This window comes from Peromyscus californicus, unplaced genomic scaffold, assembly GCF_007827085.1.
Source record: "Peromyscus californicus insignis strain IS unplaced genomic scaffold, ASM782708v3 Scaffold_4__1_contigs__length_199733344, whole genome shotgun sequence".
Taxonomy (NCBI): domain Eukaryota; kingdom Metazoa; phylum Chordata; class Mammalia; order Rodentia; family Cricetidae; genus Peromyscus; species Peromyscus californicus.
Window position 1 is genome coordinate 96,819,954 of NW_026294562.1, and position 22,659 is coordinate 96,842,612.

Genomic DNA, 22,659 nt, shown 5'->3' on the forward strand with positions numbered 1-22,659 from the left:
ATGTTTGTTAATATGGAGACATACATGGTTATTTCTACCTATAAAGATATTTGCCTATGTACAATTTACTTAATAACTTAAGAAAAAAGATTCTCAGTGTTTTGGAGTTCTCAATGTGCTGCTTCCCATTTAATTGAGGCTGTACCAAAATTCAGTGAAAACATTCAGAAACCAGAGAATATACTTAGCTAAGAAAAGGAAAAAATGGTGCATGAAACCCTTGTTACCTATTTCACAGTGTTCTAGGGCAATTCCAGATTGGGTTGAATTCCCTTAGAAAGGCTTCTACTGAGAATGCATTTGTTTCTAGGTAACAAAAAGACCACTCAGAATGGAGCTCATGAACTCCACTTTGGAAAATGGCTTCATCTTGGTGGGTATTCTGGATGGCAGTGGCTCTCCTGAATTGATCTGTGCCACAATCACAGCCCTGTACATGTTGGCCCTGACCAGCAATGGACTGCTGCTCCTGGTCATCACACTGGATGCCCGGCTCCATGTGCCCATGTACCTCCTACTCAGGCAACTGTCTCTCATTGACCTCCTCTTCACATCAACTGTCACCCCAAAGGCTATTGTGGATTTTCTGCTCAAAGACAACACCATATCCTTTGAGGGCTGTGCACTTCAATTGTTTTCAGCAATGACATTGGGTGGTTCAGAGGACCTCCTTCTGGCCTTCATGGCCTATGACAGGTATGTGGCCATTTGTCATCCTCTAAACTACATGATCTTGATGAGTCCAAAGGTCTGTTGGCTCATGGTGGCCATATCATGGATTCTGGCATCCCTTAGTGCACTAGGGCACACTGTGTACACAATGCACTTCCCTTTCTGCATGTCCCAGGAAATCAGACACCTGCTTTGTGAGATTCCTCCATTGTTGAAGTTGGCTTGTGTAGACACCTCTCAATATGAGCTCATGGTTTATGTAACAGGGGTGATATTCCTATTGCTTCCACTTTCTGCCATTTTTACTTCCTACTCACTAATTCTGTCCACTGTCCTGCACATGCCCTCAAATGAAGGCAGGAAGAAAGCCCTAGTCACCTGTTCCTCCCACTTGACTGTGGTTGGGATGTTCTATGGGGGTGCCACTTTCATGTATGTCCTGCCCAGTTCCTTTCACAACCCTAAGCAAGACAATATCATCTCTGTGTTCTACACAATTGTCACACCTGCTCTGAACCCCCTCATCTACAGCCTGAGGAATAAAGAGGTCATTGGGGCTTTTAGAAGGATCTTGGGGAGACATATTTTGCCAGCACACTCCACCCTTTAGGAAGGGTTCACAGTTTGCCTCTCACTATTCCTTCTTCAAACAAATTGCTATATGCAGTCATTCTTTAACGTTATTCTCTGGCTTAGATGGTATATATACACTATCATGTTTTTGCATTATTTTCGATTGTTATTTGGTGTGAAAAGAGAGCATAAGCTGAATCATCTGACATATATCACCCTGGTCTAGGGAGCCCCTTCATTTTCAAATTTTTACAACAGCCTAGAAGAGAAAGTTCCAATTGGATGTTTTAGGTGCATTATATGATTGATGTCATCCTGGTACAGCACAAGGTAGATATAGTTAGGGATTTGTTTTCCATTTCAACATCACGTAGTATCAGGAACCCTGTTGGTTTTAAAAATAGTAATCTGCAGCTCTGAGCATCACAGTATGGTCACTTTTGGTCCAGATTCTTAATTATCAGTAAAGAGAAATACCAAAGAAAATATTTTGGAATTCTTATTTATTAAGAAATTAGAAATTAATGGTGAAGAATAATTGACATGTGTCCCAGATTTGAAAAACATTAACATTGACTTGTAAATAAAGATATAAATACATTGATAGTGAAAGGGGATTTGAAAATGGAACCTGGCATTTCTATTTGGGAACTTTCAAATTCTATTGACAATGCCTAAAGTTAAATTTTTAGAAGCAAGATCAATAAAATACAGTTGAAAGCATCTGTATATAAATAAAATATAAGAAACAGTGAGAATACAGTTGTGTATGTTTTAAAATTATTTTAAGTACAAATATATAACCATGTTTAGGAACATCTAACAGAAAAGTATAAGAAATACTAATTCTTGAGGCAAATGTATGCATGTGTATGCATGTAGGCAAGTGTATGCATGTAGGTAAGTGGATATATGTCTATATCCACAGGAAAGGAAGTATAAATTATGCTTATATGTGTCCTGTTTTATCATATCCCTTACTGGTATGGTAATTCCATAATAAAAGGTAGAAAGTTCAATTGGCTAACAGAAAAACCCAAGTAGCTTGACTTATATAGATCATTTCTATGGATCATACTGCTGTATGAGCACTCAAAATTTTTGTTTTGTTTTGTTTTTTAGAACAGGGCTTCTCTGTGTAGTTTTGGTGCCTCTCTTGGGTCTTTCTCTGTAGACCAGGCTGGCCTCGAACTGAAAGAGATCCACCTGGCTCTGCCTCCTGAGTGCTGGGATTAAAGGCATGCACCACCACTGTCCAGCTCAGAACATTTTTAATTTACTGAAGTAATCTTTTTGTTTTTGTTTTGTTTTGTTTTGTTTTTCGAGACAGGGTTTCTCTATGTAGCTTTTCTCCTTTCCTGGAACTCACTTGGTAGCCCAGGCTGGCCTCGAACTCACAGAGATACGCCTGCCTCTGCCTCCCGAGTGATGGGATTAATGGCGTGTGCCACCACTGCCTGGCTAAAATAATCTTAAAACTAAGCAATACTAAAAAAGCTAAAACTACAAAAGTGCAAAAATTTTGAAAGAACCCAAATCACCTATAGTGTTTTCTTTCCATTGGCTATATAAGTCTGTACTGTGCTGAACTTACATATAAGTGATATTTAAACTCCTTTTGTTATTTAAAATTTGGTCAATCTTGTTCCTTATTTGAAAGACATTTTACAATACGAGTGGAGAGGGAGGGGCCATACTCTCTGACCTTAATTCCTTGTCCTCTTTATTTTAAGTCTGTCCATATTTGAACATAAAAATCACACTTTTCCATTTCAATTTTCTTATCTCCCAGCAATACTGGGAGGAGCCTGATCTCATGCAATTTTGTGTAGGTTAAATGAAGTAATAAATGTCAGAATGCCTCATTTGTACTTAAGCCATGTTAGCTACTAGGTAAATGAATAGTAAAGATCTTTGGAAAGCAATCTTAGGTTGTTTCATCCATGGTGCACTGTATATGTTTGTATATATACAACATGAAGCTAATTGTTACAAGTTTTATCTCATACATTCACAGCAATTTTTCAAGTGTGTAGTATGTCCTGAGTGTATTTATCATCACCATGATATGCAATAGACCTTGTGAACTGTCTTCCTGTATAAGCTAAATTTTATGCTATTTAACCAACATCTCCCCAGCATTTTATCTTAGGTAACCGACCATCTTTCCCTGTCCTATGAGCTCAACTTCTTTAGATTCCACAGACAAATGAATTTACACAGTAATTTTCTATTGGTGCCTGACATTTCCCTTAACGCTCTCCAGATTCATGTTTGTTGCAGTAACAAACAATATTTCTCTCTTACATAAGGTTGAAAAAAGTTCACACATCAAGATGCATCCATGTTGAAAATATTTAGCATGAAAGCTTATATAGCTATATACACAATACATGTGTTTATATGCAGTTATTATACCCCCTTGATGAAGTTACCATCTTACCATATATTAGTCATCTTCTCCTCCTTGTGTTGATTTTAATTTAAAGTCTCTTACTTTTCATCATACAGAGTTCTTTTGTTATTTTTTAGGTTCTGTATGTGGAATATGTTTTTTTATATCTTCACTATCTACTGAGTGTGTTACTAAAGAAAAATAAATCTATCATAGGTAACATATAGGTAGACTTTTCAAAAACAATTCCATTCAGCCATTCTGCCTTATTGTTCATCTACATTTAATGTACTACTGTCATTTAGTTGTTTTTTGAGTTTTAAAAAAATTAACTTAATTTTGAGAATTTCATATACAAATACTATATTTACATCATTTTCACCCACCAACTTCTTTTTAGTTTCCCATAGTTTTTGTGGTTAAGTAATTTTCCGTATTGATAGGCTAAATTTCTTCTTTACTACTTATGGGTCTACCACATATTGATGCATTGTTGTTACCATGAGGCTTATAAAATATTTTGACTATAACAAACAATTTGAAATGGTAGTGACTTAAGATGATTATAAAAGGAGAAAAATAACCAACAAAATCCTCAACCTTTGTACTGTATTGCTTCCTACCTTTCAAACTTTTGATTAGTCACTTACATGTTCCTGTATTTATCTCAAGGTATCATTGGACATTATTTTAATTGTTTTGTTTTCAATTTTCATATTAATGATGTAAATGGGTTATGTTCCATGTTTACATGAGAACATTCAGAATACTTTGTAATGTTTCTTCTGCCACTGAGTTTTCTAACTCTGCTGTTCTTTTTACCTATTAAAGTCTCTTTCATACTGAAGAACTCATTTCTTATACACAGGTTTGCTAGAATAAATTCTCCTAGTTATTTTTTGTCTTGTAATGTTTTTGTATTTTATAAATTTCTAAAGAATAGCTTTGTTGGTTATAGTTATTTGGATTAAAAGCTTTCCCTTCAGCTTTGAATTTGTCTCCCATTCTTCCTCATTTGTGACCTCTCTGTTGGGAATGCTATGTCAGGCAAGCTGTAACACCTTTATATGTTTTTTTTCTCCTCCTGTTTGGAAAATATTACCTTTGTCCTTAACTTTTTGAGAATATGATTGTCTTGCAATGGACTTTGTTTAATTGATTATAATTGGTGTTCTTTGACCTTCAACTACCTAAATTTTTATATCCTTAATTTGGGGAATTTTCTGTTAGTATCTCTTTGAACAAGCTTTCTATAGACATGACATGTCCAAGTTCCCCTTGAAAGCTATAGCAAGCATATGTGCTTTTTTGATGCTAATTTAAAGTTCCTGTAAACTTTCCTCATTATCTCTACACTTTCTCATATTTTTCTCCTTTGACTGTCTACTTTCAAACAACCGCTCTTTTATTTCTGTTTCTTCTGTTTGATGCATTCTGCTTTTGACATGTTCTCTTATGTCTCTAGTGTCTCTTAGTTACACATTTCAGTTCTGGGTTTTCTGATTGTTTGCCTTTTAAAACTTACTTCAATATCTCTGTTAATAGCTGGGGAACCTGCATGGGACTGAACTAGGCCCTCTGGATGTGGATGACAGTTATGTGGCTTGGGCAGTTTGTGGGACCACTGGCAGTGGGACCAGGATTTATCCTTAGTGCATGAACTGGCTTTTTGGAGCCCATTCCCTGTGGAGGGATACTTTGCTCAGCCTTGATACTGGGCGGGGGGGGGGGGGGGGGGGGAGTGGGGAGGAGGGGGTCTTGGTCCTACCTCAACTTGATATGCCAAATTTTGTTAACTCCCTATGGGAGGCCTTTCCCTCTCTGAGGAGTGGATGGAGGGTGGGGTTGGGGAAGGGGGAGGAGGGCTGAGCAGGAGGAGGGTTGGGAAGGGGAACTGTGGTTGGTATGTAAAATGAAAAAAAAAAACTTTTAAATTAAAAAAAAAGTTTCCTGGATAGGATACTAAATTGTTTCTTTTTGTTGGCTGAAGTTCATTGAGTTTTCTTAAAACCACTGCTTTGAATTCTTTGTCCAGGAGTTCACTCATGTTGTTGCTCTAAGTTCTATTTCTGACATCTTATTTTGTCTGTTTTACAAGGACTAAAAATTCTGGTACATGTTAATGTACATTGTCTGTTCATTGAAGATTGGATGTTTGTTGCAGTCTTCATAACAGCTTTATTTCTCTCTATTTCTAAACAGGTAGCTCATTTTCTCAGTATATGGGTGACTCAGCAGTATTAGCACTAGGTGGTATCTTGCATAGTTTTTCTGAGTCTATAGTCGATGTTTTACCATTGTTTCACACTAGAGAGTACCCTAATACCAAATTTTTACCAAATGCACAGTTGGCATATTGCTCAGAATGAATTGGGAGGAGTGCCTAAATGAGTAGCCCCTCCCTGTAAGCCCCTAGAAAAGCCAGGTCAAAGTCAGAGTCCTCATTTACAGTTCTGGTCCATGTAAATATTGTGGGATTCTGTCTGGCACTGGGTCCCATGTGGAGGAATTAATCCCATACTCCTATGCAATATCTTGCACATAACTCTTCTTTTTCCTCACAAGTGGAAAATTATTTTCTCTATGTTGTGTTGCCTATCATTAAGAAAGGTATGGAGTGGGCAGTTCATTACCACCAACACAAAAATGTTGCATCACATTTGGAGCACATAGACTTCTAAATCTAGTTCGACCTGGGAGCAGCATCAGTGCCCACATTACCTCCTTCTATGGTATACTGATGGTGCTGAACTACTACACAGCTCCCAGTGATTGCAGACAGAACAGATGTTATAACAGCCAGAGGAAGAAATGTTGTTTTGTATCATTCTGCATGGGTTGGGGAAGTGGTGGTGAGGAGATTCTTAGCTACCTGTATAACATGTACAGAGACCCTACCATGAATTAAGAGATGTGGTATGTGCTAAGCACTGGTTTTACTGCCATACATTCAGTACTGGATGCATTTCATTCTAAGGCCCACGTTTAAGGTCTTCTCCCTCTAAGAGCATTTCACTTCCCATTTTTACATTGTGTTGTTTGTAATTTCTATACCTTACCCATTGTACCCCTGCAGTATCAATTTGTCTGAGATGTAATTTACCTTCTAGTTCCATGTAATCCAAGTTCTTTTCTCAACAAGATTCTCCATGATGTTGTTTTCAGACTCTCACATGCACCGCCTAGCAGATTAATCAGTACTTGACTTGTTTTGTCACCATTCTTAATAATTGTTTTCAGCATTATTTTTTGTTTAATTATGATTATAATTTGGGGGACCTTATTAATTCCAGATGTCTACTTTGTAATCTCTGTTTAAGCTTTTTCTAAGATAAGTTTTAAGTATTCAGATTTGTAAAGGATAATTATAATACTAACAACAAATTATAGACTTGTCAGACACTATAATAGAATATTCTCAGTAATTATTCATAAGCTGAGAAGATTACAGAAATATAAGCAGTTAAGCCCTATATAGAATGACTGAGAAGAGTCCTTTCAAATGCAAAACCAATAGATGAGATGAAAATGATGCTCAGACACTGAATACTACAGATCTGATAGCTGAGACAGAAAGTCTGGAAGGTAAATTGCTTGAAAAATTGTGGTGCTGTGATCACACAAATTGTCAAGATTATTCAATTACTGTGTTTCAACATGAAACTTCTGAGGAAATGTTATAGACAGGTCATTTCTATACGTTCAGTCTGTCTATGGGGATGACTGGTTAATATCATACACAGGATCCTCTGCAGAATATGGGAGAACTAGTTATTCTTGTGACTACATTGCTCTTCTTCTTAAGCTATTTCTTGGCAAGATTTCTTTACTTTCAGTGTGTTCTTCCTGAATATCTCTGTGATTTTGCTCCTATCCCAGGCTTCTTTAGGATTGTTTTCTATCCCATTGATGGTGGCTGAAGTTGTACATCCTTGCAATCAAATCTCTTCTCAGGGCAGTAAACTTCATAAAATGTTCCTGGTCTTCAAATAAGCCAAGGCCTGTACTTTTGATCCTCATAGTATTTTTCTTCTACCATATCTTCACATATTCTTTTTCTATTGAATTTCTAAAATTGTTATCCCTGTATTTGTGATAACTTGTTAATAGATTCCCAAGTCATTCAAGGGAGGCAAAGGAAAGGAATGTGATTTACTCATGTGAGAAAAAGAAAGGATGCAGATGATAGAACTACTTTGTCAGTGCAAGGTTCCAAATACCTTTTAAATGTCTGCATCACCAGGTTTGACTGTGCATAATCTTCCAACCAGTTTTCCAAGTGCCTCTTTCACATCTTTGTTCCTAAGGCTGTAAATGATCGGATTCAACATGGAAGTCATAACCGAATAGAATACAGAGATAACCTTATCCTTTTCACTCATTGTCTTGGAATTGGGTCTCATGTAGGCAAATATTCCAGAGCCATAGTAGAGGACCACAACAGTGAGGTGGGAACCACAGGTCGAAAAGACCTTGAGCCTTCCCTCCCCAGACTGCATCCGGATCACAGTGGAGATGATGTTCCAGTATGAGACAAGGATTAGTGAGACAGGAGCTAATAAGATAATCACTCCCACTAAAAACAGAGCCATTTCAGCATTGTATGTGTCAGCTGAAGCCAGCTTTAGGAGGGCAGGTGGCTCACAGAAGTAGTGATTAATTATATTCTGTCCCTGATAAGGGATGCACAATGTAAATGCACTGTCCACTGAACATGCTAATGCTCCACTTATCCAGGAGACTACAGCCAACTGGACACAAACCCTCTGAGTCATGATGGTGGAGTAGTGCAGGGGCTTGCAGACAGCTACATACCGGTCATAGGACATCACTGCCAGCAGAGCACACTCTGTACACCCTGCTAGGAGAAAGACCACTATCTGTATTGAACATCCAATAAAAGAAATGGTTTTCCTTTGTGAAAGGAAGTGGACCAACATCTGGGGTACAATGCTTGTAGAGAAGCAAAGGTCAGCAAAGGATAAGTTTTTGAGGAAAAAGTACATGGGTGTATGAAGTCGAGAGTCAGTTTGGATGAGGATTATGATTAGCAGGTTTCCAAATACAGAAAGGAGATAGATGATCAAGAAAATACAGAATAGCAAGATTTGGATTTTAGGATCTTCTGAGAGTCCCAGCAGAATAAATTCAACTACATAAGTTTGGTTTCCTCCTCCCATTGATATTTATTCCTGTTTACCTGTCATCAGAAGGAAAAACAATGTTTTCGGTTCTGTATAAACAAGTGTATAGTTAGCAAGTGCACCCTCTTGATTCTTGGCTTCCATCTGTTTCCCAGTTCCTGTGAAAATGCACACTGGTGGACCTGGATCCAGTAAAGCTTATTTTGTTTTGTTTGTTTCATTCTTTTCGGAAAATGAGCTCACTCTGAAACTCAGGCCAGCCATGAACTCTCCTGCTTTGGCCTCCTCTGTGCTGTAATTATAGGTGTTCTTTGCCACATCCAGTTTGCACATAGATTTTAAGCAAACTTTCCTTGAATATTCTTCATGATGCATGACCATCATGCGCTGTATGGGATTTTGTGTCTAATCTTAATATCCGGTTAAGTGTGGGTAAGCCAATTACCATGTAGCTATAGTAAGAAAAATACCTTACTATTTTTCAGTTTCTTTTACAAATTACAGTTTCAATTTCAAAGCTATCTTTTTTCAATTCCACTCACCTATATCAGTTGTCTGAATAAAGCAAACTTGTTTCATTAGTAAAAGAAGTACTTTTGCCTTGTACATTTCAAAACACTTAGCAGCTCATAAAAAAATATGTGCCCGTAAGATGTTTGTTACAATAGGAAGTTCAAATAAGGACTTGAGGCCTAAACAAAGAAACTGTACATATTGCTTATTGATTTTCATAAACTGGTATCTGAAAATACGAAACAACTACTGAAATGCTGATTCAAGGTAAAAGAAGAGAAAATTTTATGTACATGTACTGTGTAACCCTGGTCTTCAGACAATGTTTTATGTGAAAAAGATGAAAAATTATGTTAAACTCAAAAAGGCAACCTGCATAAAACCTGTATAATAGACTCCAGTGTCCTGAACATAACTGTGTGAGTGAACAAAGCCAGGAGTGAGCAGGGAAACTGACATTCTGAATAGGATCTCATAGCCTCATGATAGCAAATCCCAGCTAACCTCTGACTTTAAACTGTGGTGACCAGTTGTTAGGATATTGATTTCATTATCAGATAGGATTCCATGAAGAGTTTGGTGATAGCCTTGACTGCATAGTGAGACTTTGTTTAGAGAAACACACAAACAACCAAAAATACAGAATTATCCTCTAAAAGGTATAGTGATGTGAAAAGATAGGAGGGAGATTTCTGGAATGATAATTGTCTGTTTCTTAAAATAGTACATGACTATTTCTAAATAAAGACTGCATTTATAATTTAAAGTTTCCTTCCAGTTTTCACCTGGAACTTCTATACTTTCCTGAAATTGTTATGCTTTAATGAAGAAGTTTATTTTATAAAGGTTTATTCAATCTTTTAGTGTGTGTGTGTGTGTGTGTGTGTGTGTGTGTGTGTGTGTGTGTGTGTGTGTACATGTAGGTTCACATGGAGGACAGAAACAGTCATTAGACCCCCAGGAGCTGGATTTACAGATGCTTGTTAGCTACCTGATTTGCGGGCTGGGAACCAACTTCAGTGTTCTACAAGAGCAGCAATTGCTGTTAACCACCAAGCCCCAAGAAGTATGTTTTTTTAAAAAAAATGCCATTTGGCAATGAAAATTATATTGTTTCAGAATATAGTACTTAAAAAACAATTATAATAGCTTGTTTAAATAAGCAACATGGTTTATTTGATGTGTTATATTATTTCTACAACTTTCTGGATTGAAAACCGTGTTTTTGAAAGATGAAAAGAGAAGACAGCATTGAGAATAGCATGGGAAAACACCTAAGGGAGTGGGTGAACAAGAGGGTGGTGTAAGACATGTGACACAAAAGCATAAGAAACATATTTGGGGGAGAGGAAGAAGACCAATGAGAGGGGACCCAAAAGGATGAGAGAGGACAGTGAGGAGGGGATGATTATTTCATGAAAATATAATCACATACGCACAAAATAATGAAGCTTATTATGTTATAAGTTTACTTAGAAAATTGATAGTAAAATATAAAGTAAAACTGGGAATTTAGAGATGTACGTTACCTGAAGACCACAGTAGGAATAACTTCACCAAGGTTCTATCAAAACACTCAACATGTTTCTGTACATCCTGCCACATGGTCTTCAACTGTCAGCTTCATCCTTGGAACCAAGAACTACATGCTCCTTTGCTGTGTCAAACAACCAAAATAAAGTGTCTTTGCAGTAGCATTTAATAGCACTAAGATAAAGTCTAATGCAGGGAATCAGATTCTCTGAGGAGCATACACATATTCACAAATGAAACCAAAAAAATTGTGAGCAAAGGAAAGTGGCTATTAGATTGATAATTGACAAAAAAAACCTTATTTTTAATTTTAATTTTTTATTATTTTATTTATTTGTGTTTGTTTACCTATCTATTTAGTATCATTTTTCAGTTTGGTTTACAATGTATGCCAAATTTAAATGCAAAGCACACACTGTGACAAACTTTCACTTTTGATTCAGGATATAAACAGTATAAACAACATAATAGCATGTCATACATAGGCACACTTTAAATGAATTCATGATCACTAAGTGAGATTTTTTATTAAATAATATATCTATGGTTACACATTAAAGCCATATGATGACACTGGCACAAAAATACAAGCACCCAGAATACAATCCACTTCTAACAATTGTGCAGTGAACTGTGATCAACCCATGTCTCCAGTGAAAGCAATTCTGAGACCAGAAAGGTCTTGGGGACAAGATCATGGAAAAAGAAGTGTCATAGTGTGGCAAGCCCAGTGGTACTATTTTTTTTCCCATAAGGAAATCGTGGATTATCAAGAAGCAACTGAGAGCCCGATAAATTTAGCAGGACGTGGGCATCCATGAAGTGAAAGGCTAAGGAAGCCTTCAGTAATCTTAAAATAGCAGGTGGCACAAGATAAAAAACTGGAGCATAAGCCGTACTAAATTTAAGTGACACTAATCTAATACTTAAGGTCTTATTTGTGGTCTCTGATGATCTTGGAGTGAGGAATGCATTGGAAATATATAAACTATTCAGTATAAGTCAGCAAAATCTATTTTACATAAGAAAATCCATTTTTAATTCCCTGATAGAATAGAAACAAATTCTTTGCCCAGGAAAGTAACATTGGGAACTCTAAACTACCTTTACAATATCCTACACACAATGTCTTGTGTTCAACAAAATGTAATTACAAAACATAATGTAAAATATGAACAATAATTAAGAAATAGAGAGAATGAAATCAACAGGAAATACTACAAGAAACGTGATGTTGCAGTTATTAGACATCATATTTAAATATTATGAACAATATATATTACTAAAATTACTAAATTACTAAAATTTACTAAAAATCACTAAAATAAGAATCAATGTGTGTTTTTATTTCAGATCTTAAAAATTGAATTATTAAAGCTGGGATGTAGAAGATGTTTAACAGTACATTAGACAAAGGAAAGAGAATATTAGTTAACAAGAAGAGGACACTATGAAAAGCAACGGTTAGAAAGACAAAAAATAGGCCAAAAAAAAGGTGTCAGAAATGGAACGTAATTCTCAGAGGGAGAAAAAAAGAGTAATACAGTAAAAGGGACTTTTGAATAGATGATGGTTTATAATTTACAGATTTGGTGAAAAAAAAAATCACGTACATAAGTGTGACGAAGTTAAATGCAAAAATGACTATGTATATCAGAATCTCACCATACTTCTAACTCAAAGGAATACAATGGAAACCCTAAGCCTATTATAATCAAAATACAGAACATGCCAAATATTGTTACCTGAATGGGAGAAAGAAAACATTCCAAGAAACTGTCCCTTGTGCATGTGATATGAATTTTCTCTGTCCTACAAAACCTTGAAGGAAAAAAAGGGAAGAAGCTAGAATAAGGCTTCAGATCACCAGGAACAGAGGCTCTCCCACCCTTTATGTGCATGAGATCTCTAAATGGGACCTGTGGGATCAGAGAAGTGTAGGTGGGGAAGGCATTAAATGTATGATTCATGGAAACAGTTTTGGCAGAACTTAACTTTTTATACCTAGGATGTTCAAAAAGACAGTAGAATAAGAAGGATGGACCGGGAAGTGGTGACACACACCTTTAATCCCAGCACTCCTTGGGAAGCAGAGGCAAGTGAGTCTCTGTGAGTTCCAGGCTAGCCTGATCTACAAAATGAGTTCTAGGACAGCCATGGCTGTTACACAGAGAAACCCTTTCTTGAAAAACCAAAATCAAAACCAAAACACAAAAAACAATTAAAAAAAAAGGGGGGGTAGGGTAGGTAAAATTAGGATCCCTGCAAGACAAAAAGTATCTAAAACTGAAACTCAAAGGATATATAAGGTTACATAACCACTCCTCCTTAAGAAACAAAGCCACATGCTACCTTAATTTTTTCCTTCTGCGCTTGTCATTTTTTTCTAATAAAGAAATAACAGAAGAGAGGAAAAAGTAAAAAAGCATTAAACGTACCCTTCACACTAAGTTTTCTAAGGAATATGTTGTCCATGTCGCCAACAAGCTCCGAGTGATGTTTCACTGGCTGAATATACTGCTTTTTGCATTTGTTTTTCCTAATTTGTCTCAGTCACATTTAAAGCTGTGACACTGTATTCACTTCACTTGGACATACTTTTCTCCTGATGATATCTCCTTTTCTTTATCTCCCTTTTCCTTCTGCTTATCTTCCTTCTATCACTTTCTGAGCCCATACATCACTGTGTATAACCTCTTCCACCCCTTCAACTTCAATTCTCATTTAACGATTGTAGGTTCTTAAGTCTCTACAAGCAACAGGAACATGTTTTGCCATCAGAATTCTGGTTCATAAATGAAACTTTGTATTGAGCTTCATTGAAAATTCGCTTAAATGAGATTGAGAATTCTCCATACCTGGTAGAAAAATACATATATACCTCACAGGAAAAGAAGATGATATCAATATTGACGTAAGTTTTGGAGAGATACAACTTGGTTTGAATCTGAGCTCTCTGAATTAATACATCCTCTTTAATAAGGTGTTTCAACCTAGTTCCAATATTAAAAAGTAAAGATATTTATATCATTTCTCTGTCTGCTAAAGAAAACACATTAATTTATATAAACATCAAATGGGAATAAGCCTCATGATAACTTTTAGTTCTCTAGAATATGAGTAAGTAGACATTCCTTATTACACATGAAAAATGCTTATTTTATGTGCATTTTATCAACCATCTTCAGATGAAGACAACCCAAGAGAATCTATTGTACTCATTTTCTGTTTTTTTCCTATAATACATACACAACTAAGATAGACTCCTACACTTAAAATAGCAGTGTTTTGCTTTCTTCCTTCATTGACTTAATATTTTTCAGTCAGTTTAAATATTTATGACATGTTACTTGCATTGCTACATATTCCTAGTGTATCCTTAGCTTAGTTTCCAATGCTGTAGGTTCTGTTTATTTTACCTTTATTGTGTTTCTACCTCCTATGTTAGCCAATCAAATGCATTCACACAATAGAACAATCTTTTTAAATACCATTTGAAATCTCCCCATTTAAACTAATTCAGTAACTCCTTCCGTGCAGACTTTAATCAAACACATACTTCAGCCACACAGCATCTCTGACTAGCTGCAGAATCTGCAAGTTCACTACTTCTTTCTCCTGACTCTCATTCATTATCCTTGTCAGACTCCTGCATGGATCTGTGCTTTGTCCCTATGGCTTCCCCAGCTGAAGCTCACTTCTTGCTTTATCAGCTAGATAAATCAATCCCTAGTCATCTATCAATACCTTCATCTACTGCCCCCTTTTTAGGCAAGTTTTCACTGTCTCCATTAAGCTAAGTTATTTTCTATTTATCAGCTTCTGATGGTTTTATACCTGCACTAATACATTTCTATTATATATGGTTAACTTCAAGTCACTGTTTTTTTCATTTTATGTGCCAAAATATGAGTGAAGTATAAAAGACACAACATTTACTGGACAATGGGATGCACCCTAGAATGACCAGCAGGAAAATTGAAAATGAGACATGCTTGTTTGGGTATGGTCACCTATTCTGAGTGGAAAACAAAGAAGCATTTCCCTATAATCAGTGTAGAGAACTGTGTCAAATATATTTATTGTGGCAAGGATGTCAGAACATATTGGATCTGACAGTAACAAAACCTCTCAAATGGACGTTGTCTCCATGACCTTTATGACAAGCCATTTTCTAGACACATGGATATTCAAAAACCAAAAATCCACAGTTGGCTTATGCCTCCTGTATACCAGAGATTGGAAAAGACAGGAATACACTAGTAAAGGTCTGGAGAATATCTAATAGGGTACAGTTGTAACATTATAAAGTCACTGTAAGAGACTATTAACCTAAAATATGATGGCAAATTTTTTGTAGGATATGATCCCTGCAGATGTCTAGAGGAGAACTTCTGCACTGTTGTGTGCAAGGAGGGAAGAGGGGAGAGAAGAGGTGGGGAGAGGAGGGAAGGGAAGAGGAGAGAAAGGGAGAAGAGGAGGAGAGGAGGAAGGAAGGAAAGAAAATGATGCTGGAGGGGAATGGCTAATTCCTCAAAGACTGGCAAAATCTCTTGATGAGGTGAACACATGAGGTCTTAATGAGGTGACAAACCCTGCTCTCACCTGGTGGACTAACTTGAAGAGTGTTCAGAGAGGCTGGGTCACTGGCAAGGAGACTATGGACTCAGTCATTGTGAAGGTCAGAATCTCACTAGGCATTTCTCTATATTTTTATTCCTAGTCACTCAGAGTGTTTCTCCATACTGACCCTTGTCCAACCACCTGTCTCAAAGATACACATCCAAATTCTCCCAGGAACTGAACAGAGGAATTTCCTAAGAGGAATTTATTTAAAATGAGGTCCTAAGGGTTGATGTAAACAACATTTTCCCTTGAGCTTTCTCTTTATTATGGGAACTTTTTGTATTATTCTTATAACACATATTGAAATCTCCAAATCTCTCCTGATTTCAAACTCTATTTAAAAGGTGAAAGCATAAATGAGTACATAGAATATAAACAAACTGTAATTCACCAGGAATATGTCCATTTTTCATATAATGAGACATTACTCTATCACTGTCACTGTTAATCCAATAATCAGAGAAAGATGAATCTTTTCTGTTTGTTAAGGAATTAGTATATGCTGATCAATACAGCAATACAGTATATGCTGATCAATACAAGACTTAACAGAAAAGAATCAAATTTTTTTTACATTTTAATTGAAATAGATTTATGTCACTTCCTCCTCCCTTTCCTCCTTCCAGCCCCTCCCAGTTGCCCTCCCTCAAACCCCTCCCATGTTACCCCATTCTCAAGATGATGGCCTGTTTTTCTTTGATTACATTTATTGCATGTATATGTGTGTATGCACAAATATATATATAAATAGAGCCTGCCAAGTCCATATTTGTTGTTTGTGTATGCAGAGTTTCAAGACTAGCATTCTGCAGCAGATGACCAGTAAGTTATTTTTAAGTCTAAATTAATTCCATCTTTTAATTCAAATTATTTGATATGTTAGGTGTGGTGGTACATGCTTATAACTATGGTGGTTGGGAAGCTAAGCCAGGAGAACTAAAAGCCCAAGGCCAGCCTGGCTACACAGCAAGACCCTGTCTCAATAGAAAATAAATAAAAAAGATGTGGTACACTTTAAGGGAATTATAAGTAAGTTTATAAGACTTATTCCTTGGCCAGATGGCCTTACAAACACTCCTCCTTCTAAAACTAAGAGTAGCTTCCTTATCTACTGTCAGTTGCCACACATTCAGATTCTTTGCCTTCTTCTAGTATTTTACTTCAGGTTTCAGCTTAAATGTGTCATGTTCAACATATATTCACATTGAATCATATAGATTTCACAACAGACCACACAGGAAGATCTATGTGGAATTGAAACAAGCCTTGCCCAACATTACTAAAACATGCTGAAAAAAAAGCTTTTAGATAATTCTGGCTCCCAGACAGACAACAAGAGAAAAGTACTTCTCTGACACTTGAGCAAACTTCAAACACATCAATGATATTCACTTTAATAAGTTGTGAAATTTGGGTATGCCTTGTAATATATCACTAATTCTTAAAACAGATAATTAAAAATTACAAGACACCTTCATACAGTAGAATCAAAAAATTAAATATACTAATAATATCTTATGTAAACCACATCATGGGACAATAGAAAAACACATTAACACTGCGGATGCCAAATTTATAAAAACAACTCTGAAAATCACTTTGGTAGCTTGCTATAAAGTTAAATATATATTTAGTACTCAGCTCAGCAACTCTACTGTTAGGTAGTAAAGAAATGAAAACTTCTGTCCATACAAAGACTTGCAAGACAATTATTCACATCAGCTTCATTTAAAGTAAACAAATTCTTGGAAAAATTATGCATCAACATATAATGTATCAACTGGTAGTGTTTCTTTCAAAGCCATCTAAGGAAATACTAAACAGAAAATAAAACATTGATAAATGTAACAACATTCTTTAATTAAAAAAAATAAATTTATGTATACATGTATATGCCTATTTATGTGACCCACATACATGTAAGTTCCTACAGAGGCCAAAGGGCATCAGGTCTTCCAGAATTGGAGTTATGGGCAGTTGTTAACCAACTGATGTGGGTTCTGGGAATAAAACTCAGGTTTTCCATGGTCTCCCATTCCCTGTTCTCCCTCTCTGTTGTTGATCCAGCTGGTATCTCCCGCTCCCCCAAGCTCTCCCTCCCTCCACCCTCGCCCTTCATTACCCCCACTCATGTCCAGGCTGTTCATGTAGATCTCATTCATTTCTCCGTCATTGGGTGATCCCCGTGTCTTTCTTGGGGTCCTGTTTTCCAGGTAGCCTCCCTGGTGATGTGAGTAGCAGTCCAGTCATCCTTGTTCCACATCTAGTATCCTCCTATGAGTGAGTTCATACCATGTTTGTCTTTCTGAGTTTGGGTTACCTCACTCAGGATGATTTTTTTCTAGATCCATCCATTTGCCTGCAAACCTCATGATGTCATTGTTTTTCTCTGCTGAGTAGTATTCCATTGTGTATATGTACCACATTTTGTTTATCCATTCTTCAGTTGAAGGGCATCTAGGTTGTTTCCATGTTCTGGCTATTACAAACAATGCTGATATGAACATAGATGACAATGGGAAGGGGCAAAGTGTTGGAGAGGCCCACAGAAATCCACAAAGATGCCCCCACAACAGACTGCTGGCAATGGTCCAGAAACAGTCAGAATTGACCTACTCTGGTGAAGGGATGGCCATACATCCTAATTGTCATGCTAGAAACCCCATCCAACTACTGAGGGATCTGGATGCAAAGATCCATGGCTAGGCCCCGGGTAGATCTCTGGGAGTCCAATTGGCGAGAATGAGGAGGGTTTATATGAGTGAGAATTGTTGAGACCAAGGTTGGATAAAGCACAGGGACAAATAGCCAAATGAATGGAAACACATGAACTATGAACCAATGGCTGAGGGGTCCCCAACTGGATCAGGCCCTCTAAATGGGTGAGACAGTTGATTGGCTTGATCTGTTTGGGAGGCATCCAGGCAGTGGGACCAGGTCCTGTGCTCATTGCATGAGTTGGCTGTTTGTAACCTGGGGCCTATGCAGGGTCGCTTGGCTCGGCCTGGGAGGAGGGGACTGGACCTGCCTGGACTGAGTCTACCAGGTTGATCTCAGTCTGCAGGAGAGGCTTTGCCCTGGAGGAGGTGGGAATGGGGGATGGGCTGGGGGGAGAGTGAGAGGGGCTGGAGTGGGGAGAACAGGGGAATCTGTGGCTGATATGTAGAACTGAATTGTATTGCAAAATAAAAAAATAAAAAAATAAAACCTCAGGTTTTCTGCAAGAATAGTAGATACTCTTATCACTGAGCCATCTCCTCAGTCCCAACATGCTTGAAATTTTAAAACATTGTTATAAACTAGACACAAGATTTCATATTGTATGATTTCATGTTCATAAACTTCTGGGGAATTTTATCAGAATATATGTAGAGATCTATATATGGGAATTGACAGCAAGGTCAGAAGAGAACCAAGTTATGTGAGCTCTTATATGTCTTATTTGCAGGGCTAGTCACTAGGCACACATGCATTAATTTTACTGTTTAACTTTCATGGATTTGTTTAATTTTATTTAAATTTTATCATGTAAACTGAACTTTCTAAATTTATATTATTCAAGTTAAAGAAAAGAAGATTCTGAATAAGGGTTTAGAAATAATAATGCATATGTAACTCATTCACTTATAAATTTATTGAAGCAAAGGTGTGAATGTCAGAAGGGCAGAGATGCCTATAATTAATTAAACCTATAATATATTATAGGACTTTTACAAGAATTTATAATGTGATAATAACTAACTTTATTTGAATAACAGAGTCATTGGTTACTTACTTGTGAATTACCAAACAAGTTAAACTTTCACATGTGAGAACTTTTGCTTTAGTAAAGGTACATGCTGAGAGTGTGGCACATGAACTTTCCTAACTAAACAAGCAGCACCAATTTCTCCAAGAAAAGAATGCTTGTTCTGGTCTTCTCATTCAGCTTCTCACACTGGTGTGTTCTGAGCCCTTCTGTTCTCTGGAAAGAGGATTTCTAAGGATGAATATGTCACTAAGTTCCTTGATGGCTAGCTTCCAATTGGCTGTGGACAATGGGAAACTCAAGGAAGGACTAAGAGAATGAGCAGAATCAGATGAAATGGTGTTGCTTTCTTCTTGGCTGACACTCTGGACTCTGTTTTCAGCCAGTGTTTGGCCTGTGTTTCTATAAATCATGCAAGAAAACCCTCTTTGAGACTACATCTGGTAATACAGGAGTATATACCTGCTCTTCCTCTATTTATATTAAGATAGTGATACCTTCATGTATTTAATAGTTTGCAGGTGTTTCAATACCCATTGATACTTTCCTTAACTCTCAGGATAGTAATTTCCTTCCCATTTATCAGTTCTGGTCTTCATAATTTTGCTATTTCCAATTAAAAAGTAGCAGGAATGGATATTTACCAGTTTTTTTTTTCTGCCCCCAACTTCAGGATATGTTATAAAGATTTCTGAATGATCTTTTTGCATGAAGGCTCTTTCCATAGACTTTAGTTGAAATACAATTTCAACCATTTATTCCTTCAGATGACACACATTAGGTAGAAGGAATATGAAAACTCATCAACAGTTTTCTTCTAACATGTCTTCTTCTTACTTCCAATTCAGGTTTTTCTATTTTTGGCTTTGGATTAAAATTTGGATACAGATCCAAACAGAGAATTCTCAATAGAGCAAACCCAAATGGCTGAGAAAAACTTAAGAACATACCACATCCTTAGCTATCAGGGAAATGAAAATCAAAATTACTTTGAGATTTAATCTTACACTTGTCAGAATGGTTATGATAGCAAAAAAAGTGACAGCTCATGCTTGTGAGGATGGGGAGTGAAAGGAACACGCATCCACTTATGGTGGCTGTGCAAACTCATAAGTCACTATGAAAATCAGTCTGGTGGTTTCTCAGGAAGCTGAGAATCAATACACCTCAAGATCCAGCTATACCACTCTTGGGCATATATCCAAAGGATGCTTTGTCCTAGGACAATGACACTTGCTCAGCCATGTTCACTGTTGCTCTATTCATAATATCTAGAAATTGGAAACAAACTAGATATCCCTCAACAGAAGAATGGATAAAGAAAATGTGGTACATTAACACAAAGGAATGTTACAAAGTTGTTTAAAAATGACATTATGAAATTTGCAGGCAAACAAATAGAACTAGAAAAAATCATCCTGAGTGAGGTATTCTAGACCCAGAAAGTCAAATAGGATATATATGGGCTTATAGGTGTATATTAGCTCTTAAGTCAATGATAACCAATCTGCAATCCACAGAACCACAGAAAGTATGGAATGGGAGTATTAAGTGGGGAGGGAGAGGGATGAGGTAATAGTGGGAGGGAATAACAGGAGAGACAGATAAATTTAAGACAAATTGGAGGAGTAGTATAGAAACCTAATATAATTGAAAACTCATAAAATATGTACTTATAGGAAGGTGTTCTAAATGAAATAGCCAAATAACAGGGCAGACAGAATCTCCATTGATCATCTCTTGTCATCAAACAAAGCTTCCAGTGGTTACTTCTAATTGAGTTGTGGGCCAAAGAGTGTACTACCTGCAAGGTATGCTAAGACAATGGTGGCACAAAGCTTGTGGGTGTAAACAACCAATTACTGATCTCACTTAATACCTGCTCCATGAGATTGAACCCACGCTCACATTGCTTGAGTGAGTAAGGACATGAGACTAGATAGTCCACGGAATCAAGGAAAAACTCAAATAATATTGGTCTCACAAACAAAAGAAAAATTTGTAATGACAAAATAACTCCTAATGATACTCAGTTATACTCATAGTTCAGTGCCTTGTTCATCCATCATCTGAGAAACTTCCTTCTGCAGCAGATGGGAACAAATATAGAGACCTATGGCTAGGCATTACACAGAGTGAGACTTTGGAACCCTTAGCCATAAATGGAATGCCTCCATCAAATCCCTCTCATCAGAGCTCAGGGAACTCTGTGGAAGTGGAGTTGGAAAAAAAAATGTAAGATCCACAATGGATGGAAGACACCAAGAACACAAGGCCCTCTAAATCAACTGAGCAAAGTTCACATGAACTCACAGAGACTGAGGCAGAATGCACAGGTCCTACACCAGGTCCTCTATACTTATATTGTGACTTTCATTTTGCTGCTTTAATCCTGAGTGTTCAAATGAGTGAATCTCTGGCTCTTGTGCCTTCTCTTGGGCTCTTTTCCTTCTGTTGGTTTGTCTTGACCTGTTTTGATGTAATAATTTCTGTTCATCTTATTATATTTCATTTTGTTATGTTTTTGAAATGAATGAATGTGAACTTAGCCACTAGGCTAAAGATTAACAACAGAACCATCATTTATACCTGCTGGGAGAGAGAAAAACCTTTTTTCTCAAATGGATTGACACTGGATATATAAACCACTCCAAGACAGGTCTCATGTTCAAGAGCATTTGACCAGCATATAATGTACTGCACAGTTTTTTGTGTGTGCTTTTGTTTGGTTATAGATTGGTCATTTATTTTTGCTGTTTTGTTTCCCTCTTTTTCCCCTGTTTTCCTCTTTTTGGGTACTATTTTGTTTTATTTTCTATGTCTTTTGGGGGGATTTTGGTGTGGGTATATCGGGGGGATTTTTTTTCTGTTTTTTTTTTGTTTGTTTGTTTTTTAAGAAAGAACTTAAAGTTAGGTGATAAGGAGGAGGAAAGGATCTGGAAGGACTTGGGGGAAGAGAAGATATAATAAAATATATCTAAATTTTAAAATTGTTTTAAATAATAAAAAAATAAATGGAACCCACTATTAACTCAATTCCTTCTGAATAGAGATGTTTGAGAAATGCATAGGGCATTACCATGCATTTGTAAACATGGGGTTTTTATATCAATTAAGAGGATACATTAAAAGAAACAGAAAGTATGAAAGAAGGGCAAAGAAGGAGAAACTCTTAATCAGGGAGTGCCTAATGAAATAAAGATATTAGATCAAAGAAACAAACAATTTAGCCAATTAAAATTGTATTTATTCAAAATTGTATTCACTACATGTTTTCTCCTTGTACTCTATGATTCAACTTTTTTTAATTTTTGTCAGTTTGATTTTATAATTTTATAATCTCTTGTGGAGTGGCTAATTCCAGTTCTTAAGAAAAATTTATTTTAATATTTATATTATTCTAATTTCTGATTTGCAGATAATATTTTCAGTGCTATTATACTGGTATTGTACCA

At 36.6% G+C, this 22,659-nt stretch overlaps 2 protein-coding genes across 2 annotated transcripts; one reads left to right on the top strand and one right to left on the bottom strand.

Moving 5' to 3' along the window:
* The first annotated feature begins 331 nt into the window (after positions 1 to 331).
* On the top strand, positions 332 to 1,282 carry LOC128094747 (olfactory receptor 2AG2). The gene has a single exon (XM_052713263.1). The coding sequence runs from the start codon at positions 332 to 334 to the stop codon at positions 1,280 to 1,282; it is 951 nt and encodes a 316-aa protein (XP_052569223.1).
* A 6,387-nt stretch (positions 1,283 to 7,669) lies between these two features.
* On the bottom strand, positions 7,670 to 8,853 carry LOC128095059 (olfactory receptor 2D3). Its single transcript, XM_052713738.1, has one exon. It carries the CDS (start codon positions 8,818 to 8,820, stop codon positions 7,864 to 7,866), a length of 957 nt encoding a protein of 318 aa, XP_052569698.1. The 5' UTR covers positions 8,821 to 8,853; the 3' UTR covers positions 7,670 to 7,863.
* Between the last annotated feature and the right edge of the window lie 13,806 nt (positions 8,854 to 22,659).